The sequence below is a fragment of the Drosophila navojoa genome, chromosome X (genome assembly GCF_054131105.1).
Source record: "Drosophila navojoa isolate 15081-1374.11 chromosome X, UAZ_NAV_1.0, whole genome shotgun sequence".
NCBI classification, from domain to species: domain Eukaryota; kingdom Metazoa; phylum Arthropoda; class Insecta; order Diptera; family Drosophilidae; genus Drosophila; species Drosophila navojoa.
In genome coordinates, this window is record NC_142895.1 from 11882048 (window position 1) to 11903166 (window position 21119).

The 21119-nt window shown below is 41.5% G+C and overlaps 3 protein-coding genes across 12 annotated transcripts; 1 reads left to right on the forward strand and 2 right to left on the reverse strand.

Annotated features, from left to right (window-relative positions):
* Window positions 1–42: 42 nt before the first annotated feature.
* LOC115564358 (ubiquitin-conjugating enzyme E2 Q2) lies at window positions 43–8704 on the reverse strand. 9 transcript variants are annotated; one of them, XM_089265109.1, is made up of 9 exons: window positions 8313–8704; window positions 4991–6112; window positions 3012–3128; window positions 2622–2921; window positions 2478–2555; window positions 2082–2373; window positions 1858–2006; window positions 1707–1785; window positions 43–1635 (listed from the first exon to the last, which is right to left on the reverse strand). In XM_089265109.1, exons 2-9 carry the CDS (start codon window positions 5150–5152, stop codon window positions 1604–1606), a joined length of 1209 nt encoding a protein of 402 aa, XP_089121235.1. In that variant the 5' UTR covers window positions 5153–6112; window positions 8313–8704; the 3' UTR covers window positions 43–1603. The 9 variants fall into 9 exon arrangements, with proteins under 9 accessions (XP_089121235.1, XP_089121229.1, XP_030244445.1 ...); XM_089265103.1 differs by having other exon boundaries at window positions 1707–1788; XM_030388585.2 differs by having other exon boundaries at window positions 1707–1788; window positions 2478–2552; window positions 8313–8702.
* A 527-nt stretch (window positions 8705–9231) lies between these two features.
* Window positions 9232–13667, reverse strand: Grp170 (hypoxia up-regulated Grp170 co-chaperone protein). Its single transcript, XM_030388575.2, has 3 exons — window positions 13458–13667; window positions 12892–13268; window positions 9232–12331 (listed from the first exon to the last, which is right to left on the reverse strand). Exons 2-3 carry the CDS (start codon window positions 13251–13253, stop codon window positions 9862–9864), a joined length of 2832 nt encoding a protein of 943 aa, XP_030244435.1. The 5' UTR covers window positions 13254–13268; window positions 13458–13667; the 3' UTR covers window positions 9232–9861.
* A 4060-nt stretch (window positions 13668–17727) lies between these two features.
* LOC115564363 (uncharacterized) lies at window positions 17728–20364 on the forward strand. Of its 2 annotated transcripts, none has more exons than XM_089264974.1 (3): window positions 17728–18197; window positions 19334–19974; window positions 20039–20364. In XM_089264974.1, the coding sequence occupies exons 1-3, from the start codon at window positions 17901–17903 to the stop codon at window positions 20067–20069; spliced, it is 969 nt and encodes a 322-aa protein (XP_089121100.1). In that variant the 5' UTR covers window positions 17728–17900; the 3' UTR covers window positions 20070–20364. The 2 variants fall into 2 exon arrangements, with proteins under 2 accessions (XP_089121100.1, XP_030244450.2); XM_030388590.2 differs by having other exon boundaries at window positions 17729–18197; window positions 20035–20364.
* The last annotated feature ends 755 nt before the right edge of the window (window positions 20365–21119 follow it).

Sequence of the window (21119 nt, forward strand, 5' to 3'; positions counted from 1 at the left end):
AATTTTATTGTTTTTCTTTCGCAGTTTATTTTTATTGGGCTGTTTTTATTTTGTATTTGTTGCTTTTTGTTTACGGTTATTTGGAAAGACGAATTTACAGTTAGAATTTGCTTACGCTTGTGGTGTTTTGTTGTTGCTGTTTTTGTTTTGCTTACGACTTTTCGTTTACTTCTCTGTCCTTATTAACTCCTCTAGTTGTATATGCTACACATATGTATATTTATTTATATATTAGCATATACATATACATATATTTATATATAGATATATATATGTTTATGCACTATAACTACATCCGCAATCGCAATCCCTTAAAGCTAGTGCGAAATATATAAGGTTACAATATTAATAACTAAAAAAAATATTAGTATATTACGGTACTTAGCTAATTACAACTAGGTATATGCAGGTGTGTGTTTTGTATGCCTTGTCCCTCCATCCTTCCGCTGCTGCTGCCGCACGGTCCTTCCACTACTCATCCATCCAGTGTCCCATGGTGATCAAATACCAGGTCACATAGAGCTTACACTTTCGATCCGCGTTAAATGGGTACACCTACATTACATATACATATGCATAAATTGCCTTTACATTTACACGCGGCTATTGTTGCTGCTGTTGCAATTGTTGTTGATGTTGACGTTGCTGTTGTTGTTGTTATCATTATCATAATCGTTAATTGTTAATTATTGCTGCTAACTGTACAATTTTATCGTTTACAAATATAAATATATTATTTATTTATTTAATCTGGGTTTTCTTTTTATATATATTCGAAGCAATGTAATTCTTAATAAATTTTTTTGAACGAGAGGATTTTTATAAAAAAAAATGTAACAAAATATCTCTTACAGATAACATAGATTTTGAGAAGAATAATATGATTTCAATCATTTGACTTTTTTCCTACTATACATAAATTATCAAGAGACGAGAGACAGACAGAATGACAAATTAAACGCTGCTGATAATACAAAACAAGTTGAAACGAAAAAAAAAGAAGAAAAGAGAATATAAACAATTGCATTCAATACGATATGCGATACATATCCACATGCACCGCAACACCCTTACATCAATTAGCTTCAATGTATGTGTGTGTGTGTGTGTGTATGTGTATATAACGACGCATGCACTACGTATGTCACAGCATATATATATATATATATATATATATATATATGTGAATTTATATATATTTATGTATATATGCAAATATTTGCTGTTTTCCTTTTCATCAAGTATACACAAATTGCAGAACTTATTTCGGACAACGCTACGTCCTGTGTTTAAATAATGTTTGAATGGCGGGTTCGATTTGAAATGATAATGCTGCAGCTACGACTACTGCAGCTGCTTGTGCTGCTGTTCTGGCCTTCGCTTCTTCTACTGATACGCTCTGTATGTGGCTTATCTAGCCGCATGTGTCTGGTAGTTTTCAGGGTAGGTTTTTTGTTTTGTTTTTTGTTAGTTTGCGTATATATATAAATAAATATTTATATATATATATGTATATATAAATATATATGTATATGGATGAGCGACGACATTTGGCAAACGTCCATTCCTTAAGCTTATACAAACACCTAAGCAACAATAAATCTTAGCCATCCTCCTTCGGCGGCGTAAACCAACCTGTCAATGACAACAACAAGCAATTAGGACAATCCGATTACAATTTGAGTTCTAAATTTGTTTCGATTTACCATTTTTCTCGTGAATCTGCACTAAGGATTTGAAGCTCTGTTGAGCCCTTGCTAAGCTGTATTGTCCCTGGGTTAGCGCCTGCTTTGGATAAAAATAAAAGGAAAAGCATATTCTTTATAAGCTCGTTAATGTCTGCTTAATATTGCGCACCTTTGTAGCACCGAATTGTATGCGCGCTTTGCCCTTGACCAGCGTCGCGGCAATTTGCATGATCACGGCTTCGACTGTGTAGGCGGAACTCCAGCCTTGCTTGGTCAGCAGCTCCATGCAAATAGCGCCACCAATGAGCACATAGCCACCTGATGGAGAAACGATAGAAGCATTAGAATCATTTTTGTAACTGTGGCAATCAATTGGTTAGGTAATCAAGGCACCTGAGATGATTGGATGCACGACACGAACAAAGGGCGGCTCGAACGGATACGTCTCCTTGAACAGTATGTTGAGCAATATGCTATCTTTGCCCTCCTTCTCTTTCAGCTGCAGCAGATCGCTGTGCAATGGACTATCCGGATCGACAGACTTGAGGCGTATATTCCACTCATAAATCGAATCGTTGACGAGCTCAATGGAGTACATGTTATTCTTGAACGCATCGGATCGATAAATATCACGTAGTTCTTTCATCAGGCGATCTGTTGCCTGCACTGAACCAGAAACTGAACCCTGCATCGATTAGAAAGAAATGGCGATATAAAGGGGAAGAAAGAGAGAGAGGGAGACAGTTATATACTTTTCTTGTATATATATATATGTATACATGTACGCACTTTTAAATAGTCTTGTCTTTGACTTTGACGCAGTCTTTCTAAAGTCGCTAAATGTTCCACCTCCATATCATCTTTCTGCTTGAGGAGATGTCATTATTAATAATAATAATAACAACAATGTTTATTGTTTATTCGTTGACGTACTTTATTTGTGTTTCGCACATCATCCATTTCCAATGGTAGATCCTCATCGCCCTCGCTCTCCTGCTCGCTCTCACCGATGGGATCCTCGATTTCGTCCTGATCCGAATCAGTCTCCTCGTTGCCATGTGGGCCCGCTCCACCGCCAACGCCGCCACCAACACCCCCACCACCAGCTGAACGCTCCAAGCGTAATGGCGAGGCAGAGGGCGGCGGCGTTTGCAGCGGCAGCGTTAAATTATCAATATCGGGTGGCAGTGGAACATTGTGTAAACGGCACAGCTCGCGCAGCAATATGCCAACCTGACGCACATACATAATCACTGATTAATGCACGATTTCACAGAGAAAATAGAGAGCGGGAGAGGGAGAGGGAGAGACATGGTAACTTACCTGATTAATCACATGATTATCGCGACCATTTGTGTTGCTAAGGATTTGCACGGCGTTCGTGACGCTCGTCTCTTCGCTCTCAGCGAACCAAACTGGCGGCGATGATGGATACGTTTCCTGATGATGAGAAAAAAACAAAGGAATCCAATCAAAACAAATATCGATAAATATATGCATATATACACATAAGCGCGTGATATTATATATGTATGTATGTTGCCTTTATATAATCCTCAATCTACATAGATGTTTGTCCAGTTTGCATTGCATTTGTGTGATTCGGCTTAAGGCAGTTCTACTGTACTCTCAATTGCCTCCCTAAACTAATACCAGTTGAGAGTTGTCCTATAAATAACTTCTTCTTTGCTATACAGCTATTTTGTGTGAATGACTAATCGAGATATTCAAGTTTCGCAATTTTATTTACATAAATATATTAATAACATTTCAAAGCTGTTATTCGATTTAGATTTGTTGGCAATACTGATTAATCAGTCAAGTTAATAGCTTTAACACCACAAAGCTTCAAAGTTCCCATTCCTTTTTTATTATCATTCAAGGAAATATTGAAAATATTGCTCAATTTACTGATAGCCTAACAGACATAAACAGTTGGCTAAACAGCCAGATAATACCTGTATGTATGTATATATATATAAATAATGTGTATATTATATATATTTCTGAATGTGGAGACTATAACAAAAGCTGCGAGACAGCGTCAATGAAATTACATATATAACCTTTAATTAGATCGTTGAACCAAAGCAGAGTCGAAGCTGAGCAGAGCAGAGCAAAGCACTGCAGAGAGGAGCGGAGGGCAGATGACTGGAAAGGGAGGAGATGCGAGGAGAACAGACAGAAGCGAGCAGAGCGATGAGGGCGAGGGACGATATGGCCGAGGCGAACTGTTGGCAAGTTGGCAACTGTTGTTGGAGGCGCAGGGCAATGAATCATAAATTATTGAAGCACGCTGCCCCTAAATAAGAATCGACAACGGCACGATAAAACAGCGTGTGAGAGCAACTTTACGAAAGGTAAACTGAAGAAAGCAAAAAAAAATACAATATGAAGTACATAACTAGAAGAGTCAATACCCTTTAGTAAATGAGATACATTCTAATAGATATTTCAAGACTTTATGGATTTGTATTATAAATTACTATTTAGCAAATCTCTACTCTATTCCGTTATACTTTAATTCTCACACTGAACTTGGGCAAAAAACAAGAAAATCCTGCCATATGTTACATATTTTGTGACAATACGTTGATACCCTTTTGCCTTGGAGTAGAGAAACGAAAATATGTAAACGAAAAGCATGATCAAAAGAGATGATGAAGACAAATTTTCGCAGCAGCAAAGCTGGGAGAGCAAAAAACTGCAGGAATAAAAGGAAGTGGAGGATGAGCAAGGCAAAGAGAGAAAGAGAAAGAGAAAGAGAGCGGGAGTACCTGTAGGTAGGGGCAGCCTATAGATAGGATAAACCAATGGAATTCTACTGTAAAAGTTGCAAAGCAGCAAGAAGTTTTTTGTTCTCTCTCTCTCTCTCGCTCTCTCTCGTTCTCTGGCTGGAAATTCTAGCGGTGCAAAGGAAAGAAGAGCAAGGTGACCTTCGTCAATTTGATTGAGCTGTGAAGCCATTTGATCAGTGTTTACAATTTTCATAGATGTTTATTTGTAATTAGAATCATGTTTAATTTGTAATTACTTTTATACGAATTTTCACACAAACAGACTGTAATAGAAAGCATTTGCTGATTTGTGCCTGGCAACAACTGTATTGGGGATCAAATAAAGCTTACATTGGACACCGCATGAGAACAAATTGAAGATATGCGTGTCAATTAATCAAGTAGCAATCGTATTTACTTGATATATGTATCTAATATATGTACATTGTCGCTATGTGCACATTATGATTACTTTAACTGCGCATTTCTTGATAAATATTTACATACATATATAGTTTTACTTACCGTTATGTTTGCATGTATGTCGTAGCGCTTGCCATTCTTATCGATGAATCTGCAGAGGAGCTCATCTACGCTGGAATTGAGTATCTGAAAGCGGTCGTGGTTCTTCGGAAAGATTTTCTCCAGTGTTTTGATTTCTTGCTTCAGTGTGTTAAGGCACGCCATATTGGCGGGCAAGGCAACGTGACAGCCAGTCAGTCACGGATTCGCCTCCCACCGGAGCCCGAGTTGCCGTGTGCGTGTGTGTGTGTGTGTGTTTGTGTGTATGTATGTGGGTGGCTGTGTAGTAGGGGAGCAGATAACAGCACCACAAACTACCACTACTTCAACATAAACGCTGGCACGGTAACGAACACACACGCGGAGATACACATGCACTTATACAATGCAAGCGTCTGAGCTGAATGTCTAGATGCACTTTGTTTTTATTTTTAATATAATTTTCTTCTCATGTACTTCGTAATTTGTTGTTTTGTATTTACTTCTTTTAGTTATATTTTTTGCTTTTGTGACGTTTTGGGTCCCTTTGCTCAGACTCTCTTTCTCTCTGTCATATTGTGCGTACGGTCGACGATAGGTGGCGCTCGTGTCTAGCTGTAAAATGCTATTTTTTTTGTATTGTTTAAAGCTAGCAAGGCTGCTGTTATCGCTCTCTCTTTTATCCCTCTGTTGGAGTCCTATTTTCATTAATTTTGTTGGAGGTAGTTGATATTATACTGTTAGTGAAACAGCAGCATCAGCAGGGTAAGGCAAATTTATCAACATATTCGTTATTGGCATCGGCTACCCACGCACGCGTTCGCTTTACATATATTTGATGCTAGTATTGGTGTTATTTTATTTTTTTTTTTTTCTTTTTATTGTTACCTGGTTTGTTATTGTTTTTATTAATATTATTGTAATTTTGTTGTTGCTTCTTGCACTTCACTTGACTCGTCTTCTGCGCCGCCCCCTACACAGCATGCGCTCAACTTTTGACGCGACGCTTTCGCTCTCGCTCTTCGTCTCCCTCTCCCACTCCCACTCCTTGCGGTCTTTCACTTTGTGGCGTCGTTTCGTTGACTTTCAGCAATGTCCTCCTCTATTGCTTTCTGTTGGGGGTCCTTGATTTACGGCTTCTGCACTCTGCGTATTCAGAAACAACATTATGAGCACGTGTTTCACTTGCAATCATTACAATAATTAAATCACACTAAAGCACTCACGCCAAAATAAAATAATAAAAAAAACTTTACTTCTACTTCTACTTGCAAAGACAAACTGCGATACATAATAGTAATAATAAAAACTAAACAAAACTTTTACCATGATTGCTACTTTGTGTCTAGCTTGCTACGTCAGCTTATAAATACACATAAATTCATTTATATATATATATATACATATATGTATATACATACATGCACACAAATACGATAAAAGATTGAGAAAATTTTAAGCTTTGTTTGTCAAATCAATTTTGTTTGCTTCCTTCCACTTCACTTCATTTAATTTGAATACTTGACCTAACACATTTTGCATTCATGTAATTGTTCATTTCTTTTATTTTATAATTATTTGCACTCGATCAGGAATCAAAATGGAGAGTCCAAAGTGTTTCGTTTACAGTTTAAATTTGAGCCAATCGCCTCTCTACGTAAGCGGGTGCAAAAAAAAAAAAAGAAGCCTGTAAATTCTGCAGTGCAGAACAGCTGCGACAGCGCATAGTAGAATGAAAGTGATTTTCTCCATGCCAAAGTCTCAGTATACCAACACATATGCCAATGCCTGTGTGCGATAACAATTCAAATGCGATGCTTTCATTTTTTGGCGCCTCTGGCGCTACTGTGCACGGCTTCAAGCTTACTCTCATGCGGAATATGGGCAGCTGTAAGAGAGGGAGAGAGAGAGAAACAGAGAGCGCGAGGAGAGCGCTCAAATTCGGCTTTGCCTGCCCAGCTGCTGGACTGACGGGCTGAAGACAGTTCAATGTAAAACCGCACAAATACACGCACACTTGCACACACATGTTAATTTAAAAACATATACATAAATGTTGACATGTACATTGGAGCATATCAACGAAGCGGCAATGGACTACAATAATTTTTAATGTTTTCTATTGTGCAGACACGCACTTATGCACATTAAGACGTATGCATGCAAGCACTAATGCAACTAATTGACTTTACTGTTGCCTTGCTGCTGTGGCTGTAACTGTCGCTGTCGCCGCTATGCTGCTGCACTTTGTTTTATTCAATCTACCTTATCCTTCTTTTTATACATTGAAAACAGAGAAAAGAGTAAGAGGAGGTGAAAACGTAGAGCTCCTTTGTTTGCGTATACCAAACACACACACAGAGACCCACCACATTTATACAAACGCACACACGCAGACAGTACACAGACTCACGTACGCAATGAACCCGTTCAAATTAAGTTCTAAATGCACAAAGTGAAAATAGTTTATATAAATAAATAATAACAATATGGGCAAGTGGAATGAAAATTGAAAAGCCAACAATAAATAAACATAGGCACAGGGCACAGCACACGAGCACATACGCGCACACGTACACAATAATAAAAAGCAACGGAGTCGTTCGCACGCCCGCTTGGCACCTTTACGACATCGTCAATTTGGCTCCACCGGACCGATCGACCTGCTGCATTGCACTCCACTCCGTCCGTCGACTTGAAGCTGCGAAATTTTACTGAAAAATCACTTTCGCCAGACAGGCGCCGTCGCCGTGCAAGCGACTCACACACACAAACATAATTATGTATGTATGTATGTGCCGAAAGCAGCCGCAGCAGAATCAGTCAGCAGAGCAACAATGACAATCGAAAGAAGTTATCGGTGCGCTTACGTTGCTATCGAAAGGAAATTCGCACTCTGCACTATCACACTCACACACACATATATATATACACAAACACACATACATTAATATGTGTGTGAATGAAATTACATATGTATATATGTACATATGCAAGTCAAATGTAAACGTTGAATGTAAAAACGAACAAATTAGCTATCGGTTTCTTCCTATCCCCATCTGCAGCAAATGTATTCATCACTATTTAGGCAAATTTACATTGTTGTACTATCGAAATGGCCAACTAGTTCTTGTTTTCAAATAAATAATTTTTTTTTACAAAATCAATTGGCAAGTACAATAAATACATATGTATGTACGTATAGTTATGTACATGCATACACATGTTTTCTTAGCACACTGCCAAACATTACAGGAAATCTTACAACACATTCATCTATACATTCGTATGGATGTATGGTACGATATGGATGCACATTCATATATTAATAGCCAGGTACAATTACCTCTGTAAAATACCGTATTGCAACTATGTATATATGCATGTATTTTAAAGTTTTGCACGATTGCACTAATTCGCCTTCGCCATATTTTTTGTGGCAAATGGCTTTTGATGTGTCGCAGTTATTGTATATGTATTTGTATAAACGTGAATAGCTTTTTTATTTGTTATTATTCTCCTTGTTTTGTAGTCCAGTTTGTGAGAGTCTTATAAGTTCTATCACTTAATATGAGACATGTACTACTTTTTTTTTAAAACTAGAATTGAATGGCTTTAACTACAATATGCTCCCGAAACTTAGCAATCACGTAGGCGTGTATATGTCTCCGGAGTTATAATCTATGTACATCGTCTTCCGCGAACGTCTGACGATATTTCTTGCTTAAAAGTGTGACCAGATTCGTTTTAGCAATTAAAACATCAATGTGTTCAAAATACGGAAAAATTCCGCATTTTACATACGATCTTTTCGAGAAAACTAATAATAAGTATTAAAATAAACCCATAAAGCGAATTTCTAATGCAATTTAGTATACTGAAATTGTTCTGAAGACGCAATTTCGAGAGACATCGCAACTTTTAAAAATATCGATGTTTACCTAAATGCATTGTTGCTTTATTACCAATTGCTATCGATATTGGCCATTGGAATTTGGTACATCAGCATCAGCTGGTGGCATTTCATGGACATTTTTCATACATATATTTCATACATATGTATGTACATAACATAGGCGTTAGGCCAAAAATTCAAACAAAATTTTATTAAATTCGACTTCTGTTAACAAAAAGTTACAACTACTTTATTAGAATATACTTCTTTTTAATTATTATTATTATTTGTTTTATATTTTTGAGCTTGCTTTACGTTATTTTAACTTTAATTAATACTGCATCAATTAAAGTGTTTATTTTTATATTACTTTTTATTTATATATTTTTAGATACTGGGCGCACATGAATTTGGATAAATGTTGTGTGAAAGGGAGTTGAGTACTTCAAGTCTTTTTGTGTGTTTTTGTATTTATTTAATTAGATAATATATCCAGGCATTTATAGAATGATGAACTTAAAGCACGACGGAATGAAAATTGAATTTTTACACTTCATTAAATTTCTTTAGTAATAGATTTAATTTTAAAGTAGCATAATTTAACCCCGCCATTAGCTAGTTCGAACGAAATAATTTAAGATGAAAAAAAAATTTGAACGCTCTTTTTTTTCATCTATTCTTTTCTCTAATTTTGTACGAAAAATGCATTGGGCTACACACCAGAGCCGCCCACCCGTAAGCCAACGTATGCCCCCTCCACTTCCGCTTTACTACGTCAAAGGTCCTAACGAATTGTCCCCCTAATCCGTTATTTCCCCATTCCCCTCTGGTCAAGCCCAACGCATTAAGCGCACAACTTTCCCCCGTTCCTGTTACTGTTTTCGCATTATGAATTTATACTGCGTTCTCTTCTTCACGCTCTCCCTCTCTCTCTCTCTCTCTCTCTCTCTCTCGGTTTATCTCTCAAGTTCTCTTCCTGTTCACTTCATGCAGTCTTGCTTTAGAGTTCGCTGTGAGGTGTATTAGCGTCGCCTGTGGGAGTGGGTGTTACCTGCTCCTCCTCCTTCTGATCCTTTGGCTGCTCAGCTTTGTCATTGGCTGCTCCTTCGGTTTTAAAGTCGGTGTTGTCGCCGCTACCGCTGCCACTGTCTTCAACTGTCTCTTCAACAGGTGCAGGCTCCTTAGGCTTCTTATCGACCTTCGCCTTAGGTTTCCAAATCTTCATCTTGTTGGCCATATACTGAACCTCGCGATCCAGCGTGGCCATCTTTTTCATCATATCCTGGACGGTTAGCCGTACATCTGCATTTCGGCTGAGCTTCTTCTGTGCGGCGACTTCGGTCTTCAGCCAGGTGCTTGACTCTGTGATCACTTTGACGAGTGTATCGATCTCCACCTGGGTGAAGACATCCATCTCGGGATTTGTGTCCTTGGTGAGGTTACGTGCCGTCACAAGGAACTTTTCAGCGCTTTCGAGCATGCCCTTGAAGGACTTGATCGCATCGGGACGCTCCTCGTGCTCCCAGTGACGACCGAGGAATACACTTGATAGCTTTTTCAGCTGCTTCAACTTCTCCTCATAGACTTCGGGCGTACGATTCTCCTCATCCTCGTACAGCCACTCGGACAGCTTGCTGCACTCGGCCAACAACTCCTCCTTCTCCGCGTCCGTGGCACACTCCGCATAAGGCTTTTCATCCAGCTTCTGCTGGACCTCGATGATATGCGATTCGAGTGCATTGAATGTGGACTCTAACCGAACGCGCTCCTCCTCTTTTTTGTTGATAGCCTGCAGCTTGGCCAAGGCGTCGTTGTAACCGCTGCCACTTAAAGGCTGGGTAAATCTAATCTCTGTCTTGTGGGTCACGGGTGCCTTGATGGTGACCAGTTTGATGGTTTCATTCTTGGCCTCCGCCTTGTTCTCATCTGCAGTTTTGGTGGTAGCCGAGTCGTTGACATTTCCGGCCTTCTTAGTGTCATCCTCAGGCTTGGGTTCGGCTGGCTCCTCGCCGGATTCTTGGTCATTGGACGTTGGGGTTTCGTTGCCCTCAGCTTTCTCAGCCTCCTTGGTGAAGAGTTTGCTGATGGTGCTGCCTAGCTTGGCCAATGTGCTATCCTCGTCCTGCTCCTCGTCAACCTTTTGTTTCTCATAAACGTACTCGACGCCCGTGCAACGGAAAATGCCAGAATCATCCATATAGAAGTACGCCTTGATGCCCTTATTGTCTACCTGATCCTTCTTCGACTTCTCCAGCAGATCCTTGACCTTCTTCAGTTCAACGCGAGTGATATTGAGGCTTCCAAGAGCAGCAATATCCTCCGCACTGTAGCGATCCAAATCCCCATAGTTCACATAGAACTCAAAGTCATCCGTGTGCTTGTTAAAGGTGATTACCTTCTTCTGCGGATACGGATTCATCAGGGCGAAGAGGACACGCTTCACTTGCTTCACGGCTGCACCATCGCCTGGATCACGCTCAAAGGCCACTTGCAGGGGGAAGATCACTGCATCCTTAACGATGAACTTCTTCACCTTAAAGCCAGTGGACAGATCGGCGGCCTTGTAGACGGCACCCATGGTGGCCGATTCATCAGCATTCAGATTCTTGCCCAGCTCCTGTTTGATCAGCTGCTTGATTGTCTCCTGCACACGTGGCACACGCGTGCCGCCGCCAAAGAGTATCACCTGATTGATCACATCCAGCGACAGGTTCGAGGTGGCGAGAGCATCCTCCAATGGTTTAGTGGTGCGTGGCCACAGGTCAGCGCAGAGCTCTTCTAGCTTCTCGCGCGATACTACCAGCTTAAAGTCATGATCCTCCAGCAGATTCTCAATCTGCGCATAATGTTCTGTGTTGGCTGACAGCACATTCTTCACGCGACCCGCCTCCTTGAACAGTTTAGCCAGCGCCCGTGGACTCTGCGTGACATCGGTCTTGGTCTTCTTCAGGGCATTGAACTCCTGGGCCAAATAGTCGCGCAAGCGCAGCTGTATCTCCAGGCCGCCAAGCGATCGATCATAGCCAACGCCCAGCACCTGGACCACCGGATTAACCTCCTTGGTCTGCTTATCTTTGACCAACTGATAGCTGACCACCGCAGCGGATGTCTTGTAGGCGCCCATATCATAGAACAGGAAATATTGTGCCGTCTCATTGATCTCTCCACGATGGAACACGCCATAGTTGAGCGCTACGGCCGCATAATCGTTGATCAGCTGCAGCACCTTCAAATTGGCCAATTGGGCAGCAACCAGCAAAGCCTCTCGCTCGGCCTGGCCAAAGTATCCGGGCACGGTTAGCACACATTCGGTGATCGTTTGCTGTGTCGATTCTTGTGCGTATTCCTTGGCCTTGACCAGCAGTTGGGCAACCAGCTCCTCCACGCTGAACTCCTCGGTGTCGCTCTTCTTGAACACCACTGTATTGCGCTCCTTGTCGCCCACGATGGTATAGTATGGAAAGCGTTTTCTGTAAATAAGCAAAGTTCTTAGAAAAGGACTGGAAAGGCATGCCATAGCTAACCTACAGCTATATCTCTTTAATTTCTGTTTTAAAATAGCCTTAACTGTATATAAAATTAAAAAAAAAAAAAAAAAAAAAAAAAAAAAAAAAAAAAGCCTCAGTAGCCAGTGCGTAAATTTAATTTTATATTAACTGTAACGACCAATGAATAAATAAACAAATATTTTTTTTTATTTATAAGTAAAAAGATGTTTTAACACTTCGTACAGCTGTTTTACGCCTCTATTTCTTGTTCGCAGCTGGCGAATGTAAATAACTTTCGAGAAATTACTATAGAAATTTCGAATTTCTTATTTATAACGATTTTCCGCCAATTACTTATCGCCACATTTCTATGTTAGTTTTGAGCATTTATTTTTAAAAATTTGCGCGATAGCAGCTGTTAGCTTAAAACGTTTACAGTTTGCTAACATGACGTGGCCCACACATGCTCGGACACAACGCGGCATCGAGAGATTGTGTGTGTAAAAGAGACGGGGAGAGAGAAATGTAAATATACAACTCACCTGTACAGATCAACAATGGGATTATCAATGGTTTTGCCCAGCAAATCCAATAGATACCCATAGGCGGCCGATGGATCGCGTATTCCAATCGTTTGAGCGTCCTCGCCAATGGTGCGCGTATTATCGCGGAAAGCGATGATGGCCGGTGTTTTACGCTTGGACTCGCGATTCAAAGCGATCTCCATTGGCACGCCCGGCGACACGACGCCCACTTTCATCCACTCGCTGCCGAGATCGACAGACATCACGGCGGCCCCATTGCTGCCGGTCAGTTGAGATACCATGATGCACAGACAGGCGAACAGCATTGAGAGCGAAAGGCAGCCGCCGGCTGTTGACGAGCTCAATCTTTGATTGGCCATTATAATGCAGACTCACTGTATACAAAAGAGAAAGAACAGATACTTATATATTAAAAATATATATTAATGTCAGTTGGGCACAGGAGCAATGACCTCTTTTGTCTTATTTGAAGCACAATTCAATTTTCGTTCCCCTTTTTTTTCTTTTTTGTGCCAACGCAAGCAGCAGCGACAGCAGCTGTTAAATCCACCCCTTGCACTTACGTTTTGATTTTCTATTTGATTATTCTTTGATTGCGGCAAACGCCTGCAGCGAAAATGATTGAGTATAGGTGATCCGTGGTTAACGTTTTATTTCAACAAATGCTTGCCAATTAATAAAAAATGTCGCTAGCCGCCGACATTCAGGTGTTAAGGGGCTAACTTTGAAGAAGAAGAAATCGTTGACGTGTTGATTTGGAAGTGAACGTCAGACTTCGATAATTCAATACAAATTGTCGATATACGTATGTGGACAGCTGATTTGTAGTATGGAGTGAAACCCGACAGATGGCGCTCTTTAACATTGCGCACAAATGTTAAATAACATTGACAAAGCTTAATTCGATTTAGTTGTTCTTAAATTTCCCGCCGTAAGTGAATTTACAATTACATATATGTATATACATTTTTTTCAAGACACTTCATTCTTTTTATCTACAGTTAGCATATTTATTTAACATGCTACATACCAGATATATCGGTTAAATCAGCGAATTTTGCAATCATTACAATTATGCGACCCACATAACTCACCTTTAGTTGCTGACAAATGCTAAAATAGATTCTTACCATACACTCTACAAAAGACACAAGATACAAGTTGATCAATTATAACATGATGTATATATAGATATATATATATATATACATATATTGATGTCATGGTTTTCTAGCTTATGGTAATGCAATACCTTTTCCCTTTAATCAATTCCAGTTAAGTGTATCTGCGCGTCTGATACACAACCAATTAAAGTTTATAGGTATGTATGTGGGTATATAAATTTGAATACACATACATACATACATATTTGTACATCAGTATATGTATGTATATGTAAGTTAGGTAGAAGTCATAAAATGACTGTTGTGCATTTGCCTCAAGCTAAATGGATCAGAATAATAGCAATTTGCCTTGCGTAATGTCTTTTGGTTTTTTGCTGATTTGGATGTTCCGAGCTCATAAAAGAATATGCCAACCGTATTGAGTCGATCATAACTAGCAAATCGACAGCGACGATCATGTATGGATCGCATCTATTAACGTTTTGGGCCATTATCTGCCTTGTGGCAGGGGCTACATCAGACCACCTGGCGGCTAGCAATGAGCAAGTGGAGGACTTCAACATCCCGGAGAATAGCATAGACGAACGCTTCTCGCGCTCATCCCAGGGCATTCCGCAGCAGGCCTACGGGCCACCAGTTATATACAGCTCGGGATCAAGCTATCAATCAAATTCAGCGCCTGCTGCTCAGAGCTATTCTGCGCCAGCTGCCCAAAGTTATTCTGCACCGGCTGCTCCAACTTATTCAGCACCAGCCCGTCAAGGTTATTCTGCACCCGCCGCTTCAAGCTACTCAGCACCAGCCGCTGCAAGCAATGCAGCACCTGCTGCTCAAAGCTACTCGGCACCATCTGCTCCAAGTTATCCACCTGTTCCAAGCTATTCAGCACCAGCCGGTCCAAGTTACTCGGCACCCAAGGCTCCAAGCTATGCTGCACCAGCTGCACCAAGCTATTCAGCACCAGCCGCTCCAAGTTACTCGGCACCAGCCGCTCCAAGCTATTCAGCACCAGCCGCTCCAAGTTACTCGGCACCAGCCGCTCCAAGTTACTCGGCACCCAAGGCTCCAAGTTATGCAGCACCAGCTGCACCAAGCTATTCAGCACCAGCCGCTCCAAGCTATTCAGCCCCAGCAGGTCTAAGTTATTCAACACCAGCCGCTCCAAGCTACTCAGCCCCAGCCGGTCCAAGTTATTCAGCACCAGCCGCTCCAAGTTACTCGGCAGCCAAGGCTCCTAGCTATGCTGCACCAGCTGCACCAAGTTACTCGGCACCAGCCGCTCCAAGCCATTCAGCACCAGCCGCTCCAAGTTACTCAGCACCAGCCGCTCCAAGTTACTCGGCAGCCAAGGCTCCTAGCTATGCTGCACCAGCTGCACCAAGCTATTCAGAACCAGCCGCTCCAAGTTACTCGGCACCCAAGGCTCCAAGTTATGCAGCACCAGTCGCACCAAGCTATTCAGCACCAGCCGCTCCAAGCTATTCAGCCCCAGCAGGTCTAAGTTATTCAGCACCAGCCGCTCCAAGCTACTCAGCCCCAGCCGGTCCAAGTTATTCAGCACCAGCCGCTCCAAGCTACTCAGCACCAGCCGCTCCAAGCTACTCAGCACCCGCCGCTCAAAGTTACTCGGCACCAGCCGCTCCAAGTTACTCGGCACCCAAGGCTCCAAGTTATGCAGCACCAGCTGCACCAAGCTATTCAGCACCAGCCGCTCCAAGCTATTCAGCCCCAGCAGGTCTAAGTTATTCAACACCAGCCGCTCCAAGCTACTCAGCACCAGCCGCTCCAAGCTATTCAGCACCAGCCGCTCCAAGTTACTCGGCACCAGCCGCTCCAAGCCATTCAGCACCAGCCGCTCCAAGTTACTCAGCACCAGCCGCTCCAAGTTACTCGGCAGCCAAGGCTCCTAGCTATGCTGCACCAGCTGCACCAAGCTATTCAGAACCAGCCGCTCCAAGTTACTCGGCACCCAAGGCTCCAAGTTATGCAGCACCAGTCGCACCAAGCTATTCAGCACCAGCCGCTCCAAGCTATTCAGCCCCAGCAGGTCTAAGTTATTCAGCACCAGCCGCTCCAAGCTACTCAGCCCCAGCCGGTCCAAGTTATTCAGCACCAGCCGCTCCAAGCTACTCAGCACCAGCCGCTCCAAGCTACTCAGCACCCGCCGCTCAAAGTTACTCGGCACCCAAGGCTCCAAGTTATGCAGCACCAGCCGCACCAAGCTATTCAGCACCAGCCGCTCCAAGCTATTCAGCCCCAGCAGGTCCAAGTTATTCAGCACCAGCCGCTCCAAGCTATTCAGCACCAGCCGCTCCAAGTTACTCGGCACCCAAGGCTCCAAGTTATGCTGCACCAGCCGCTCCAAGCTATTCAGCACCAGCCGCTCCAAGCTATTCAGCACCCGCCGCTCAAAGTTACTCGGCACCAAAGGCTTCAAGTAATTCAGCACCCGCCGCTCCAAGTTACTCAGCACCAGCCGCTCCAAGCTATTCAGCACCAGCCGCTCCAAGCTACTCAGCACCCGCCGCTCAAAGTTACTCGGCACCCAAGGCTCCAAGTTATTCAGCACCAGCCGCTTCAAGTAATTCTGCACCCGCTGCTCCAAGCTACTCAGCTCCAGCCGCTCCAAGTTATGCTGCACCAGCCGCTCCGAGCTATTCAGCACCAGCCGCTAAAAGTTATTCCGCGCCCAGGCCTCCTAGTTATTCCGCATCAAAGGCTCCTATTTATTCAGTTCAAAGCTATTCAGCACCAGCCGCTCAAAGTTATTCTGCTCCAGCTGCTCCCACTTATTCTGCCCCAAAGGGTCCTTCTTATGCAGCTCCAAGCTATTCAGCGCCCAAGGCACCTGTATATTCAGCACCTGTTGTACCCAGCTACTCAGCACCCGCCGCTCCAAGTTATTCAGCACCAAAGGCTCACGTGTATTCAGCGTCCGGTGCATCAAGCTATTCAAGTCCTTCTGCTCATTCTAGGCCTGCATCTCCGAGCTACTCAGCACCACCCGCAGTCGGATATGTAGCGCCGAAACCTCCTCCACCTGCCGCATATACATCATCAACGGCTTCTGCCTACTCTGCACGTATGTACAATTCTCCCGTGTTGGCATCCGTGCATAATACAGGCTATGGACAAGCATCAGGTGGCCATGGCGGATCTTCAATTCCAGCACCACCTTGTCCGTCCAACTATTTATTAAGCTGCAAAAGCGTCTTTACTCCTGCCCCGTGCAGTCAAGGCGCAGCATATTAGGCCTCAAAGTTGACCGTTCGATAAATAAAAAAAATTATGACAAACATTCACATTTAATGTTCATTCTGCCTGTGGATAAATAATGCAATTCTACTTTAATACATCAAATTTATTTATATTTTTTTATATAAATTTCATAGCATATTCGCAACAGATTTTGTGCACTCCTTGCATGCACTCGCGCCTCACCACTCTTTCTCTATCACTTGTTCACTCACTTTGCGGTTAAAGCTACATACATACATACATACATACATGCAACAAATCGTCTGGTTTCGGCCACACTCTTTGGTTTATGTTATAGCGAAGAGTTTACTCAACGGTCTCGCTCTCGGTCGCTCGTTCATTTTCTCATTATCTACCGCTATTCTGCTCGTGCTATGCGTATTCTCTCAGACGACGATAGGCATCCATAAACATCCCTGTTGAGTTTGCGAGTTGCTTTTACAGTTGATATTCTCCAGTTAAGCTGTGTGGTTTGTGTTGGTGTTGCTGCGGCTGCTGTTGCTGTTGCTTTAGCTGTTGCTGTTGCTTTAGCTGTTGCTCCTGACTGTTGCTTCTGTCGTAAATTTTAGCACCAACAACAATAAGAAAAGAATAATTATTATTTTTAATTTGATTACTGTCAAGATGAACAACACACAATCACATCCAAAGACGCAGATTGTGTGGGATGAATTTCTTACCGTGAAGCTGATCAGGGCGTATAAGGCGCAGAATATTCTGTGGAATCCAGAAAATCGTGATTTCCTGCATCGCAATGAGAGAAACGATGCTTGGAAAGAGATGGCGGATACTATGCAGTTGCCCATACACGATGTTAAGAGAAAAATGAATTCGCTAATTGCCGTTTACAGATCACAGTATCGCAAGGGTGTTACTAATCCTCGCTGGTGGGCCATTCATATGTCGTTTATACAGCCGAAGGTAAGTCGTAAACACACACACTCAAACAAACAGATATAATTTTGTCTTTAAAGTCACATAGAAAAGGAATCATAACAGAAACTACAAAATGTTCACACAAATAATCCGTTTTGACACATTTTTAGCTGGCATTTACCTATGTAGATACATGCATGTGTATGGGTTACGCGAACGTAAGACAAAACAAAAGGGCGCTAAGTGCGAGAGGCTAGCTCGCTGGAAGCGAGCACGGCAAACGAAAGAGCGCGAATAAAAACTCGTAACGATCGTACTTAAAGTACGTGCGTGTTTGAGAGAGCGTCAAAGCCATTTTCATTGCCTATGTATGCATGTAAATGGTCAAGTATGTCAATTTGCTGCAAAGTGCTCATTATGGTTAATTTTAGTGAATGCTTATGCTCAAAAGAACGATACTTGTGTCCGGTATTGATTTTAAGCACATAACTATCGATATATGTACATATGTATGTATGTGTGTATGTTGGTCTGCTAAATAAGCTTCTTCTGTTAATTGAATGCGTGTGTTGACTAGAAAATATAGCACGCACACTGGTATATTTACGTACATACATACGTACATAGGTATGTACATATGCAAATAAGAAAAGTATGAAATGTGTGCAAGATACATACATATGTATGTGCATACATATGTACATATATGTAAGTATGGACGCACTCTTATTGCATTGCAAGAAGCTCTTTGATATATTGTAGGTATTCATTGCATTTGCTGTTGAATACATATATGTATGTATGTATTTGTTTATTTATTTCTTGCTCAAAACAAAAGCAGAAAAGTTCTCACTTACGGCTTAGCTCTCTCTCTCTTTCTCTACTTTTCTGTTACGCTCTTGTCTTACGTTAAGGCGAGCGCGAGTGATTTTCTGATAAGACACTCGGCTAGCATGCGAGCAGTCTCTGGTTCCATGACAGCGTAAATCATGTTTTATTTTGTACCTCACATCAAATGTGACAGCAATGCGACCCCGTAAGAGGGCAACGTAGCTTTTATTTTAATTAATCTCTTACAATCTAATGTATAAACAAATTCAGTATATACATATATGTAAAAACATAAAGAAAAATACGAATAATTTTACAATTGTTGTGATTCGTCTTTTTTTTTTTTTCAGTTGATTAAAAAACCAAACACTTTCGATCATTCCGAAGGTAGCAACAATTCCATTGAAACCGAGACCTACGACAGCGAACAGGAATTTATATCAGCCGAATTAACGCAACGTCGATATCAATCGGCATTCCATGAATTTCGCACTGAATTCGAGGCGACCTGTCGTGTTCCTCCCCACGAACAGCAGCAGCAGCAGCAGCAGCAGCAGCAGCAGCAGCAGCAGCAGCAGCAGCATCAGCAGCAGCAGCAGCAGCAGCAGCAACAGCAGCAGCAGCAGCAACAGCAGCAGGAGAAGGAGGAGAAGAAGAAAAAGACGAATATAGAGGAGCAGCAGGAGGCCATCAGTATTACTTTGCCGGTGATGCATGATGGTTTCGTACAGCTGAAGACTGAGTTGAAAGAGAACGAAATAGATGAGCAGCCAGAGAACGAAAGTCCCCCAGCGCAGCCAGAGATTGAGCGTCCCTCGGATCAGCCGGGGAATGTGGACAACGAAGATGTGACGCTCTATGTGAAATATCTGGAGTGCAAGCTAAAGCAGTATCCACCGCACACACGCAATACCATCCAATTTAAGTTCAATCGCATCATCTACGAAGCCGATCGGGGACTGCGCGACAAGGCGAGTGCTCCAAAGTTTTCGTGAGTATCATCACAATGAGATCGAGCTAAAACAGTTATCACAGATTTATCTATCCCCAGGTAGACGCGCAACCAAACTACGGAATTATGTTTAATTTCGTTTATCTAATCTAAACGCAGATGCAAAGCAACTGTAAACCCATCGATATGGCGCGAGGATAGCTTGAGTAGTTTCCTTAAATGAATATCAATATTATTATGTATCTGTATGTGAACTATTACTTTAAGATCGGAGACTGCTCAGACTATCCTCACCCCATCGTACTCTTAAGTCTATAAATGTGATTTTATAGCTAAACTTGTGTTCCATATATGGTTATGAATCTATTTAATAAGTATTTTCAAAATACTTTCTCTAAAATATATGAAAAATATATGTATGTATATTTATTTATCTACGATCACTTTATTACCCATTGGACACTTACCTCTGCTAGGAATCTGGAAGGAGGCAAAATGAACCAGCGAAGCCGTAATATCTTGCGAGGAAAATTTTTGTGAATCCCCTGATTCCTTCTCCTCGACCCACAATGAGCGTTTACTCAATATGCATATTTATATACATACACTTGTACATACATATATGGGTATATATACATATACTTACGCACACATGAAACCAAAACTCCTTTTCCTATAATTTGCTTTATTCAAATATGGATTTTCCTTCCTCGAATTTATGCGAAATAATCTCACCTGTTCCTTGGAAATTTACCATCTGTAAAATCACGTTCAAAAAATCTGTGGGTGCTAAAAGAAAAATTTAGTTGTTCTTCTTCTTGTTTGTTGTTGTTTACTTATCAATTTTATTTTTGCAAATGTTTTCATGTCGTTTTACTAAGAATTATCACACTAAAAAGCAACTCATAATAAATCGTACAATTCTATATATGTATGTATATATATATACATATGTATATATATTTGTGTATATATGTATGTATTGGGTGTATATATGTATGTTGTATATATAGTTATTGCATATGCATGTATATATATTTACATATATATGTCTTTATTTGTGTTGTGTTTTTGTTTCATTTCCATTTTTATTTAAACTTAATTTAATTTAATATATGTATGTATATATATATATATTTTTTATTTTTTGGTTTTGTTTTACAAAGTTTTTGTTTATGACTAAT